Below are 13,804 nucleotides of genomic sequence, written 5' to 3'. Positions count from 1 at the left end.
TGTAGTTTCCTTCCTCTTCTCATCTGCACGGATGGAAAGGACCGATACTGGACATGTGAACACTCATTCCCAGCAGGCATTCACCACGCTTGAAACTGTTTTCCCTTGTCTCTCAGTTCAGATGAAGGTGAGGACACGAGCAGAGGAGGTCACTGTGAACATATATGGTCTCCTCTCCTCTCCTCCCATCCCTCCCTCCCTCCAACCTCTCCTCTCCTCTCCTCCCATCCTCCCTCCCATCCTCCCTCCCTCCAACCTCTCCTCTCCTCCCATCCCTCCCTCCCTCCAACCTCTCCTCTCATCCCTCCCTCCCTCCCTCCAACCGCTCCTCTCCTCCCATCCCTCCCTCCCTCCAACCTCTCCTCTCCTCCCATCCCTCCCTCCCTCCCTCCAACCTCTCCTCTCCTCTCCTCCCATCCCTCCCTCCCTCCAACCTCTCCTCTCCTCCCATCCCGTCCGTCCCTCCCTCCCTGTCCGTCCGTCCGTCCGTTCCCCTATTTCAAGCGCTCTATGAGTTCCTGTGTGAGGCCGAGGTTGAGCAGCTGCATGGTGGAGAGCTGGGCCAGGTGGGGGTAGGCCTTCAGCAGCCGCTCCCAGCACAGCTCCAGCAGGCTGGGCACGACCAGACAGATCTTATACAGGGAGCCAGTCCGCGTGTTCCCGATGGTGTTCACCACGCCACCGTGGATGTACATGCAGCCAGCCGGGGTGACGGCAGCACAGTGGAGGTAGGCGGGCTCCGGCATCACCGCCGGCAGTCTGGTCCACTGGAACGTCTGCAGGTTCATCTTCCACAGGTCCGCCAGGATCAGCTCCCCGTCGTGCCCGCCGCGCCCGCCGCACAGGAACACGTCGTTCCTTATCTGCACACAGCTGTGATATCTCCTAGTAGCCGGGTACCCGATTCCATCATGAGGCTTGGTGGCGATCTCTTCCCACGAGTTGGTCTCCAGATTGTAGGCGTCAATCTTGTCCAGAGGGTAGGACGTCCAGTGGGTCCCCCCTCCCAGGATGTAGATCCTCTGTCCGTCGTGTGCTATCTCACAGGCGTACCGTTCCCCCGGCTGGGGGTTGTTGGGCTTGAGGTGGATCCACTCCCTGGTGGTCAGGTCCAGCCTGTGCACGTCTGTGCGGAAGATGTACGATGGGGTTCCTCCAAGCACATACAGGAAGCCGTTAATGATGGCCATGGCCTGGTATATTATTCTGTCGGGCTTCGTCCATCGGCAGTTGAGCAGCGACCACCGCTTGTACTTGACGTTGAAGACGTGGACGTCGTACCCTCCGAATACAAACAGGTTGTTGCCGTGCAGAACGGCTAACGGCTTCGTGGTGATCATGAAGCCCTCTGTGCGGATCTGTCGCCAGGTGCTCGTGGCGAAGTGGTACCTCCACATCTCCCTGAACAAGTCGCCGTCGGCGTTGTACCCTCCGAACACGTACAGGTTGGTGTTGTCTGCCACGCAGCGGTGGCCGCTCCCCGCGGGGGGAGTACGATGACCTGCTACTCGGAGAGGAGGCCTCTCTGACAGCTTCTCGAATATATTCAGCATCGTTTCCCCAGATCCAAGTCAACCGAAATAAAATCTAGACTATTATCCTACTATTACACGACAAATATGAACACTCGAAAACATTCGAAAAATGCACCACCGGGCTGTGCATCTACGGACCAATCAGAGAGCACCACCGGGCTGTGCATCTACGGACCAATCAGAGAGCGCCCCCCCCCCCGCTTCTTCCTGAAGTCCACGGTCAGCTCCTTAGTTTTGCTGATGTTGAAGGAGAGGTTATTTTCTCTTACCTGTCTCATCGTTGTTAGTGATCAGACCAACCCCAGTGGTGTCATCAGCAAACGTGATGATGGAGTTGAATTAATGAATGAATGGTCTTTATTGTCATTAATACAGTACTGGTTCCAGTCAAACACATTTTTTTTAGAGGCGATGACAGCAAATATTGCCAGCTGGCATCAGCCACCACGCCAGATGGCCAGCTCAGCAGCATCTGGCACGGTGACCAACTATGACCAGCAGCAGGACAAGTGACTCACGGCAGATTGGAGGCCAAATAAAGTCTGTACGAGACACTTATCCTCTGAAACAATGTTCATGAATTCCCATAGGCATGCTAGTGCTAGAACATCATGACCTCCACACTAGCAACATCGGTTTAAGAAACTCCCAACTAATAGCTAAATAAATTCCACTTTGAAAATAGGACTGTTATTTAGAGGCCTGCAAAACACTGCAGTAAGGTGGCGTGATAGGTTTCTTTACAGTAAACCTCAAAGAGCAACCAAGGTTTTAAAACTCGAAAACTTTAAGGTTTACATCCATTGAACCATTACTGTAGGTCTCAGTGTGAATGCTTCATGCCTTGTCAACAACAGTCTCAAACATTAGATGACAATACTGTGAGAGAATTGGAAACACACACCACCAGTTCTGTTTTTGCAGTCAACATTTTAATTCTCTTCGCAAGAGAGCTCTCAAAACAAACCCATTTACAGTTAAAAAGCAAACAGTTGAATAATTCTGTACAACAAACCAGAGTAAAATTCATTTAAATACCCTGGGAAGTAAGGGGGGGGTCTCTGTGTGACGAGTCTTATAGGACCCTTACGTAGATGGGATCTCTCCATCACAAGTCCCCCACAGCACCATGGGCTTACAGAGAAACTCGCATCCCCTTGACGTGCTGTTTCAGCACATTAGTCAGACCGAAATGATAACTCTCTACATTTCTCCAGCACAGGAAAGCTTCCTGATAAAAACAAAAACAAAAACAAATAAATGAACTAAATATGAGCACTAATGACATAATGTCAGAGTTGTTGCTGTTCTTTCTATGGGTGGATCTGATTACGTCACACATCATGGCACCTTGAAAGGAATGGCCTTTGGGTTGGCGAGGAACCCCACACACACATAATATAAACTCTCACATACAGTAAGAACACGCTATCAGGCAGACTGCTCTGCAGTCTGTAAAAGCAGCCTAGTCTATGTAACGTATGCCGTGTGAGTGATGCTCAGTTGAGCCAGACGGTGTTGAGCTGTGTCTGATTCTTGATGCTGGTGTCCATCTTGAGCACCTCCCGGATGGCCATGGTGGCATAGGTGGAGGGAGGCAGGGAGAAGTCCATTTTCAGTGCCCTGTACTTCCCCTCTGGTGGGTGCAGAGGAGAGAAAGAGGGAGAGAGTGTGACAGTGTGAGTGTGAGAACAATTAACGATTTACAAAGAGAGTTATTATTACCAAATATTACCAAAGAGAATACTAGTATCTTCTGTAATGTGGTCATGTTCAAGCAAGTCCAGTCCATAAGGTAAATGTATTGTGCACCAACGACGAACACACTAGAGCAGACCTTTGTTAAAGACAGGGGCAGGTTTATCCTCAAGTTTCTCCACATCAGTGTGGACCAGGGAGATACGGGGGTCATCGTAGTGGATCACCTCCCTTCAAGGAAAAAACTAAAAACATCAGGAAATACAACTCTTCTATGGGCAGCTACGGTTACACACGACTGTATTGGTTCGATTCTGTGGTAACGGGGTGACCGGTGACTGACCAGCTGACGTCATTGGGTTTGATGAGAACGCGGCGGTAAGCCCCGGCCAGAGAGTAGTCCCGCACCTTGTGCTTCATGTTGTCAATGTCCAGATCATCAGCAGAGAGCATCTCCCTGTAGCCCTTCCCCACTGCCAAGAGACAAGGACGACGACGACAGACACAAAAACGATTACAAATCAAAACACAGATCTAGACAGCAGATCTGAACAGAGGGCATGCAAAATGAGACAGTGCCTTGGGGGGACTTTGTCCTGAAAGGGAACACGAGATCCACGTACCATGGTGAGTGGGGTAGATGACGTCAAACCCTGGCAGGGGCATCACAATGTTATGGATGGAGTGGGTCTCCGCCTCCGCTGCAGTCAGCACGCACGCAGTGCCTGGAGAATATAATGTCCGAACTAGTTAGTCTAAACCCCCCACGAAACATCAGTGAAAATACAGACCACTGTAAAAGCTACTTAATTCAGACCAGGCCGACCGAGCAGGTGCTGGACGAGACATGGTTTGCACGTTGTTTGGCGTCCGATTCAATGAATCGGTAGATCATTTGTGATAGTGTGTGTGTGTGTGTGTGTGTGTGTGTGTGTGTGTGTGTGTGCAAGTGTTGACATTGCATGACATGCTCCCTCAGACACATATCCAAACACACAACACACACCTCCCCTGAGCACCAGATCCCCCTCCACAGCCTTTAGGCCGAAGGCCTCTATTCTCCGGCTCACCATGGTGTTCCACACAAAGCTCTGGTAGCTGTGGATATACATCAACCGGTTGTTACGGGGGATCTGTGGAGAGGGCCGAAAAACAACAACAATGTTGAAAAATATAATATTCAAATACAGTTCATGGGAAAAAAACTGTAGTATGACTGGTGATGATGGCATGTGTGCATGCATGATTGTTCACAGCATGGCCGTGTGTGTGTCTGTGTGTGTGTATGCCTGTTAGGGAGAGCAAAAGAAAGCTCACCAGTCCGAAGGCAGTGATGACGTTTTTCTTGCCGTACATGGAGAGGCCGCGCAGCAGCTGTCCCTCCACACAGCGCTTGACGGGTAGCTTCTTCAGGGCCGCCTCTGGGTCCTGAGACTTGGCCCACTCCTCCCTGCAGCTCACCAGGTAACTCTTCTCCGCTGGAGGGGTGAAGGATATAAGGATATAACAAATGCATTAACACATGCCCCTGCTCTGATGTTTTATGATCAGTAGCACAGCCTTTGTAGGGTAGCCATTCCACTTCTGACCTTTCCCATTCAAGTGAGTTGCAGTTTCCCTGACGTTAGCAGCAGAGGGCGCACATCACGTAAGGCAAAGTAAAGAGGCCTATTATGGGGGGGCAAGCAGCTAAAAAGCTCAAATCAATCTCCATAATGTATTCAAAGACAGTGAGCCTTGCATGATCTGACATTTTCGTAAATTCTCTTTTGACAATGTCATAGGGACAGACTTTCTTTCTTCCTGACTAAGGAATACTGTACAAATTCTGTATTTGCATCATATTAACCATATACACCGCCCTTGGAAATAATTCAGACTGCCATTTAACATCTCTGAATAATTGTCTAAAGCCATTTATTTGGGGAATCTCCTTTGGAGCCCATGTATTTTGTCCTTACTGTCCCTTACTTTGTCCCTGCTGGATTATGTTTTGCAGCAGTGGGAGTTCTCCTGTACATAGGTTCACTGTCAGTAGTTCAGGGTGGGGGGGTTATGGATAATGTTTACCTCCAGGACGAGGCTTCAGAATCAAATCCATCACCTCAGTCCAGTTGTTTTGCAAGATGGCCCTGGTCCAAACACAAGGGGACACATCAGTCAATCATCTCCCCCCGCCTTCCTCCTCTATGCCCGTGACATCTGACCCCATCCATGCTTACTGTCTGCAGGGTTCATGTTCTTACTTGCCGACCACATATGTGGGCACTGCCGTGGTACCAAAGCGCTGCATGCCGTAGTAGTTGATGAAGCCTGTGTCTCTCAGGGTGCTCATGCCCTGCTGGATCTGCTCCTCCGTACCGGTGCAGTTCCTGAACACAGAGACGATATGGGCCGCATGTCAACCAACACATCACATGCATTTGAATGGCTTGTATGAATTCTATATGTGACAGCAGCATGCAATGCAATGGATTCGGTGAGTAACCCCCGTAACTCTACACTAACTAGTAGTGGGGATTACTCACCGAATTGCATTGCAATGTTGTGGCTTGACTAGCGAGTGTGTCATTGATTTTCAACAACGCTGAAATGTATTCAGTTCAGTCCTTCGGTTGGCGACTTGTTCACCGGTTTCACCAGCTGCTGTCACATATGACGGTTCAGTGCTTAGGGATGGTAGAAAAGCGGTCATCTCTGGCGCCTCATTCTTTACCTGATGACCACAGTGAAGTGGTTTCCCTGCAGCTCTCCCAGTTTCAACGGGTGCTTCTTGTAGCAGAAGTTTCCCAGTTTGAAGTTATTGAGGCACTTGTTTAGGTGTGACAGTCTCTCTGCTGTGATCCTGGAGGGGCAGACCAAAGGACCGGTCAACAGAGGGTTGTGTTGTGTGACCTTCTGAACCAACACAACAGACTCTATACAGTAAGACCAGCATAAGCAGACACAACAGTGCATACATGTTTTTGCACACCTCTGAAAACCTGTAGAACAGAAAACCCACTATTTTAGACACGCGCCAGAGGTAACACAGCAACCCAGCTGCGTCTGGTGAGGACGACACAGTAAAAAGTCCAGTAAAAGTTCCGCCACGCACAAGTAAGGTAAGGTTGGTGGCGTAAGATACATGACCTTGAAATTAGCAAAGGGATCTGTCTGGTTGAAATCAATTGTTTTTGTTTTGTTTGGAAATGTACATGGAAACATGAACATGGAAATGAACCAGCCAGCAGAGACACTCACATTTCACATAAAACGAGTGCTTTACCAGCAGCTGTGCATTCATACTGAGACCTCTCACAGATATACCTAAACTACACACCAGCTATGCGTTGTGAAGCCTTCGTCTATCACAGATTTGTTTTGCACACAAAGCTTCAGTTGCTTAGGCCGGCTTCCAGCACTGACAAAATGCTTGAACCTCAGGCAGTAGGTAGCCAATAAGCAAGTTGTAAAAAGCACAGGGTCTTGGCAGGGGCACGCACTGCCACGTATTGCTAATGCACATTTTAACAAATCTGAACCATGGAGTACAGCTCCTCCTGGCCCATGGACTACTTTCGGGGCACGGAACTATCTGACTATAAGGTGTCAAACCTCAGCGTAGTATTCTTGTTTAATCTCAGCGCAGTATTCTTTCGTGCTTCTTAATTTGTTTGTTGTAATCCGGACCGTCACACACTTACTTAAGAACTGCGATCTCCTGCACCGTGATCGCTCTCTTGTCCTTGGTCCCCATGTAGGAGAATACATTGGGCCTCAACCTGGTGAAAACCAGTCACACACACACACGTTAGTGCAAAAGTGATAGAATTAAGAGTCTTGCCGGTATGTAGGCTCTGTACAGTGTCTGAAAGGCTAAGACATGGAGGGCTACAACCTGAGGAACTTGGAGAGCACGTTGATGGCGTCCATGGTGTCCTTGTTCTCCTTGTAGAGGACAAAGTGGCAGAAGTTGCCGCGGCTTTTGGGCCAAGAGTGCTTCCTGGGGGCTTCCGAGGAGACAGAGAAAAGGACGAGGTTAGAGGATGACGGCAGAGTAACGATAATGCACCTGAGGGACAATGTCATAAATCCTCATCAGTATACAGGGGCTTTGACATGGACTCCAAACTACTCTTTGGCTCCTCAATCCTCTCTGGTGGAGGCAGCTCTGTTCATTTGTGGGGAATGCATTTATTTCCATGTAAGGGGCATCCTGTATTTCCCAAGACACAACAAAAGATCTTAAGAGTCTGTAGTCAAATATGGATACTTCACTCACACTCTTCTGCAAAACCCCTATGATAAAGACACTCCAAGGATCAACCTCAAGTTTTAACCCTCTGAATTGCGGAATCGACATATCCTTCAAGGCTGATGATGCCATGTCAGACAACAACCTGCGACTTGGTAAGCTGCGAAAAACACCACCAATAAAACTCACAGAACAGTCTAAAAAAATCGGTTCTCCATATCCAGTAACCTCAAACACTTCTGCGCATCTCTCTCTGAGCAGAGTGGACGAGAAAGTCTTACCTGCTGCTGTTCTGACCTCTGTCCACCCAGAGAAGAGCAAAAGGAGGATAAAAGAATGTTACTAAAAGACGCTCATGGACCGGACAGACTGTCAGGGGGAAGGTGACTGTCAGCATGCAGGGGGAAGGTGGGGTGGAGGGTTGTGTCCAAACTGTTCTGTGCAGCTGGACTGTTACATTGGCACAACAGAGCAGTACTAAAGTACTAAGCTCTTTAAATGTGCCAAATTCACATATCATAAGGAGCTTTTCATGCAAATGCTATATTTGTGTTGTCAATAATCTTCACCGCTTTGAGCCACAGTACAGGGAGTGTTTCAGGTTTGAACAAAAACTAGCAAACACACTCAGACAAAAGTACGCCACTATGGGTCAAGATATGGTGATCCATCAATGGTGATTTGATTGTGCCAATTCCTCCATCTCTGTGCATACCATATCATATGCTACCATTAAAGAAAATGTGTACTCCCGCACACTAGGGCTGCACGATTAATCGATTTTAAATCGAAATCGCGATTTGAAATGATGCGATTAGCTAATCGCAAAGCCTGCGATTTGCCCGCGATTTTTTTTTTTTTTTTTTTTTTTTTTTTTTTACTTTTATTTTACCAGGAAGTCACATTGAGATTAAAACCTCTTTTGGAAATTTGATCAGCACTCATGGAATGCCTCTTGTCCAATCAAATTACTTGGTCTCTTTATGACTTTGAACCCGGCGCTCTCAGAGCGAATTTACGAACGCAGGCATAGGTTGTGTCACGACAGTCAGTCCAATTATTATGAGACTTTGGGCTAACGTAACGGAGACAATTAGACACCACATGGCTTACTGGACGTATGATAAACGTTAGTATGTTATAATTGCGACAGGTAAGTGTACAATTTCACTATACTAACTGTACCAGCCAAGTGCATGTCGGTGCTGTTAGTCCAGCCTTAAACTTAGCTTAGCTAACTTGTAGTCTTCGAGACGGTAGCTTAGCTTAGCTACTCATGCTAACCCGGCGTTAAAGTACAGACACAGAGTTGACAGTCTCAGCAACCTGCGGGTTGGTGTTTATATAGTATAGCAGGCTTATGGATACATGGAAGTTAACTGTTCTGTTGTCAAACATGAATGTGTCCTGTATGCATAACCTCATACCATTCGTTCATACCAGCCGGCTTTAAAGACGCAGAGGTTAGCCTAGCCTAGCCTTGGGCTGAAGTATGTCACAGATTCCTAAGTCAAGGTGACGTGTGTCTGTGCTCCATAGTCAGAGACCACCATTCTATCATTCATCAGTTCGACTGTTGACCGAGTCATCTAGATGTGGTCCTTTCAGTTATAGTCACAGTGTATCCCCAAATGATCATTTTAATAGCTGGATCATCTTAGAAAGTAGCCACCTGTCTAGATGAGATGAGGTTATCATATATACAATTCATATCTTTTAAGTTCTCATCCTTGCATTAGAATTAGAGCAGTTAATAGTTTGATGGTATCATGTGGTAATGCTCTCTGAAAATAGGTGATAGACAGATTCATCCAATCACCTGCCAAGTATTTTTTGAAAGTACCTGCCCTTTTCCAAACAGCTTCCAATTAAGCTTTCCTAGATGGTTGTGTGAAACAAACCACCTGAGTCAGGTTAGTAATGCTCCATCACATGTTTTAATCTGAAGCTTGATTTTAAAGCAACCCAACTTTAAAGCAACCCAATGTAAGTTTAGTTATTTCACTCGTAGCTCGGGCTGTGGGGGTGCTAGAGGAGGGAGCCTCTAAGTCCCCTGAAGACGTACAAACAAACTGCACGTTGATACGACCTTCCTAGCCGGAGATATGGCCACACTTTACAAAAACTCCCTTTTTTTTTTTTTTTTTTTTTTTGCTATTTAAAAAAATAATAATCGCAAATTAATCGCAATCGCGATATCTGTCCAAATAATCGCAATTCGATTTTTTCCCCAAATCGTGCAGCCCTACCGCACACACACACTCACATTTTCACACTTACACACACTGACTGACTGACACACACACACACACACACACACACACACACACTTACACACACTGACTGACACACACACTCACACTCACACTCACACTCACACACACTCACTCTATCTTCTGTCTGGTGGTTGAGGTGCTTTACAGAAAGGTTGAGATTCCGATTTGGTGCGTTAACAACCCAAAGACATCAAGTTGAACTGGTTTGGATCTTTAGCCAGCATCATGCAGGTGTGTTGGCTTTGCACATGCATCTGTGCATGCAGCCTATATACCCCATAACCGTCCACCTGACCCCAACAGAACCACATGCAATGCAACAATATGAGGCCAAGCTGAACAATAAAGGGACATGCAACAAAACCCTTTTCCAACCACACGATAACAGAAACCTCAGGACTGAGTATATCCAATTAGTATATCCCACTTTGCCAGATATTGTCCAGATATTTTCAACAGACATTGTAGTTAACATATTTCCTATAACTTTTAATTGGTATAATAAAGTAGGGGTTCTTAGCTGCCATACACTGGCGCAAGAAGGTTGGCTTGTACAAAATATGAATTGCAGCATATAATAGATGACGACGATTTTCCTACATCACTCTGAAATACATCAAACTTCTTACGGATAGTTCCAGAAACTACCGTACATGTAGACACCGGGACTGATGATATAATATAATAATATTACTATAATATAGTCAGTCACTATATTAAAAAGTACCTAATAGATATTATTATTAGAATATTTTTGTAATAACTGAATAAAACAAACAAAGTACTTCGGTCCTCTGAAAAGCAAGCAATCGCCTACTATCGGATAGAACTTCAAATGTTTTCAAAGCTGATCTATCCCTTAAAAAACACTACAGTCCCTAAAGTGCGGTATTCATATCGTCACAGATCATCACGTTTCATTAAGAGAAACCCGTCTTCCATTCTCTCCCCTTTTGCTGTACCTGCCAAAGCTTTCTTCCCAGCCGCGTGGTAGGCCACGATAAACTTGCGGCCCTCCCGGTCCTCTGTCTTGGTCTCCAGACCAGGGTACAGGGTCTTGATGGCTCTGTGGACCAGGGTCCGCTTCTCTTTGGTGTCGTCCACCACCTGTGAGCGTCCAAAAACAGAAAAAGTCACTTCTCAAGTCTTTAGGTGCCTCAGTTAGTCTAGAGGTCTTAAATATAGAGGCACGCAAAGCTGGCAATGGTTAGGCATCCCCTTCAGAAACGATGTGCCATCCCATAGTATGGTGACATAAATAATAATAATAATAATAATAATAATAATAATAATAATAATAATACCTTATTATTAACTTATATAGTGCTTTTCTAGACACTCAAAGACGCTTTACAAACTGAAAAGATCGAAGTAATCGTAGTAATAATAAAAAGAAACAAAATAAATAAAGTATAGGGGCCTAATTACGGTAGTGCTGGGGACACATGGGAAGGGGAGGGGGAGAGGGTTAACTGGTGAAGGCAAGCATGAAGAGGTGGGTTTTGAGGGCCTAAAATGTTGGGAGGGTGTTTAGGCCCTGTCTGATGTGGTTGGGGAGGGCGTTCCAGAGGGACGGGGCTGCGGCTGAAAAGGCCCCATCACCCCGGATGCGGAGCTCGGTCCCGGTGGTCTAAATGGACTGACCTCTATGGACACATCGCCCTCTTTGTTCTTGTAGAGCTGCAGCTCCTCCAACTCCTTTTTCTGCTCATCTGTCAGCACCGGGGAGCAGTCCTCGGGCTGGGGTTCTGGGACGACCTCCTCCTACAAGGAGAGGGCCCGATAAAAGTTAAACCCCGATCTCCCGCATAACCCCCGGCCGCGCTAACCACAACACCAAGAGAGTTAACTCCCTTGGTGGAGCCGCTAACGGACGTTATACAGGTTCGTTACAGTATGTTCTATTGAGCAGAGTGAGAGAGAGAAAAGAAGGCTATGTCAGTCAGTCGTATTATGCAATGCTGAACCAAACTGCCGCGTCCCCCATCTCACCTCCACCTCCGGGGGAACGGAGAGGTCGTCCAATCGCAGCGTCTTGCCTTCTTTGTTGATCTCGTGAACCACAAAGTCAGAATACCTAAAACACAGAGCACAATGTGATGTGGCCTAACTCCCAACCAAACACACACACACAACAAACAGACAAACAATAATGCTTTAAGTTAGCTCCCAGAAGGGCAGTCGGGTACTAACCTCTCCTTTAAGATGCCAGAGAACCCTTTATGATCACTGACAAACTTCAGAATGCCCACATCAATCTCTGTGAGGCCATGCTTCATCATGTCTGCAAAGGTCTCTTGTTGCCCTTCTTCCCCTTGTTCCCCGTCCTCTTCGTCCTTGTCCCCCTCTGGCTCTTCTCCATCATCCAGGACCAGCTTGTCAGCGTGCCCTCCGTTATCCTCATCTTTGTGAACTCTGGGTCTCTTGGTGGTGTGGTCCACCTCCTCCTCTAGGCGTGCCCTCTTCTCTCCCGCCACGGCAGAGGCCTGCATGGGCTCAGAATCCGCCATGGTGGCCAAGCTGGGGGGACAACGACAAGCCGAGTGAATTAAAATTAAAACCCTCAAACCACTTTCTTTTCCACAGTATACATGTGAACATAGTTAACACACGTCAACCCTTGACTGACTTACAGCTTGCGGAAGAAGGGAAGGAGGAGAAAGCTGTGTAACGGGGAGATGCCGGTGACTTGGATGTGTGTCTTTGGGTTGTGGAGGAAGTGGTTCTTCACAGCAGCACCAAAATAACTTCTGATGACTCTGATAGGGTGTAAAACAAGGCACTTTTAGGAGGCCAAAATGACAGAGGGCTAAACCTATTCCTGAATATGAATAAATAACAACATCAAATAATAACATTAGCAATTGATAAGCGAGTCTTATTCTTCATTCTCCAACACACAATGTGTGTTGCATGCAGCTGTTGCAACTGTGTTGCATGCAGCATGTCAGGCTATTCAACACTGCGTGAGCTTAGAATGATAAGGTTCTATCTCCGTTTAGAATGATAAGGTTCTATCTCCGTTTAGAATGATACGGTTCTATCTCCGTTTAGAATGATAAGGTTCTATCTCCGTTTAGAATGATAAGGTTCTATCTCCGTTTAGGGCAGTTCAGAGATATTGAGCGTCAAAGTTTTTACATTCCATTATGTTTTATGAGATGGAACCTTTGTATTTTATGAATTACTAACTCAAAAATGTCAACATTTTAAAAATAACACCACACAGGCATTAATAAACACCCAATGGATCAGATTATGTAAAAAAAAAACTCAATTTGGACAAAAATGGAGATAGAACCTTGTAATTCTAACGTCACGACTGGTTGATTAGTCAAATATCTGATCAGATTTGTAAGCTTGCCATTAAAACGAACGACGATCTTACCGAAGCTTGCTTTAAATAACATTGCACAACCAAACTGGCGAATTGCACCAAAGTTTCAGCTGATACAGTAAAGGTATTGCCAACTTTTATCAACACATAGCTACCTAAATGTTGCTGATCACATGAATGGAAAGCTAGCTAGCTAGCTAGCTCACATAGCCTAGCAATCTCGCAATGACGCTAAATCACACATATACACATATACAATACACAGGAGACAGCTGCTTATAGTTACATAAATGCAAGCCAGAGACCAAACTGTTTCTATTTAACATCTGGTTTTGCTAGCTACCTGCTTCTCTGGAGGTTCAGTATAGTGCGTATGTACGCCAGCTTCCCTCAACACGTGGGGCCTTCATTCCGGAAACCGTCACGTCAAGTTCAGACCCGCCCCTTTCAAACTAGCATACTAGCTACTAAATGTCTCGCATACTCAAATCTCGCATACGGTACAGTTCGAACGTACTACATACTCAAAATCTACGTCATATCTAGTATGAGTAGTATGCTAGTACGCTATTCCGAACACAGCCTATTTGAGACAGAATGGATTAAAAATTGACATTTAGTTGACCTGACTCACTTTCTTGAACAACTTAAGTATAGATATGGTATTTATAACTTGCTGAATAAATTATTTTAATACTGTTCATATTGTACAACTCAACAT

General features: G+C 46.2%; 2 protein-coding genes across 2 annotated transcripts; both read right to left on the bottom strand.

The window, feature by feature from the left end:
* Window positions 1-494: 494 nt before the first annotated feature.
* On the bottom strand, window positions 495-1,553 carry LOC308169933 (kelch domain-containing protein 10-like; the record flags this gene model as incomplete). The annotated part of the gene is made up of 1 exon (XM_080544666.1): window positions 495-1,553. One exon carries the CDS (start codon window positions 1,551-1,553, stop codon window positions 495-497), a length of 1,059 nt encoding a protein of 352 aa, XP_080400792.1.
* A 912-nt stretch (window positions 1,554-2,465) lies between these two features.
* pus7 (pseudouridine synthase 7) lies at window positions 2,466-13,483 on the bottom strand. The gene is made up of 17 exons (XM_080545368.1): window positions 13,427-13,483; window positions 12,380-12,505; window positions 11,940-12,266; window positions 11,739-11,823; window positions 11,391-11,510; window positions 10,709-10,853; window positions 7,114-7,225; window positions 6,920-6,997; window positions 5,950-6,078; window positions 5,480-5,605; window positions 5,304-5,365; window positions 4,551-4,711; window positions 4,240-4,366; window positions 3,857-3,958; window positions 3,577-3,706; window positions 3,373-3,464; window positions 2,466-3,171 (listed from the first exon to the last, which is right to left on the bottom strand). Exons 3-17 carry the CDS (start codon window positions 12,254-12,256, stop codon window positions 3,035-3,037), a joined length of 1,923 nt encoding a protein of 640 aa, XP_080401494.1. The 5' UTR covers window positions 12,257-12,266; window positions 12,380-12,505; window positions 13,427-13,483; the 3' UTR covers window positions 2,466-3,034.
* Between the last annotated feature and the right edge of the window lie 321 nt (window positions 13,484-13,804).

This window comes from Nansenia antarctica (assembly GCF_963989245.1).
Source record: "Nansenia antarctica genome assembly, chromosome: 14".
Taxonomy (NCBI): Eukaryota; Metazoa; Chordata; class Actinopteri; order Argentiniformes; family Microstomatidae; genus Nansenia; species Nansenia antarctica.
Note: the sequence above shows the minus strand (reverse complement) of the source record. Positions and strands in the feature narration are given on the sequence as shown.

Bases quoted from the DNA above. Each gene is read 5' to 3' on its own strand.
- pus7 (XM_080545368.1), bottom strand. From the start codon at position 12,256: ATGGCGGATTCTGAGCCCATGCAGGCCTCTGCCGTGGCGGGAGAGAAG. The intron at 11,824-11,939 runs GTTAGTACCCGA...TCTGTGTTTTAG, and splicing joins TCTGGCATCTTAAAGGAGAG to GTATTCTGACTTTGTGGTTC. The intron at 6,998-7,113 runs GTTGTAGCCCTC...GGTTTTCACCAG, and splicing joins GTGCTCTCCAAGTTCCTCAG to GTTGAGGCCCAATGTATTCT.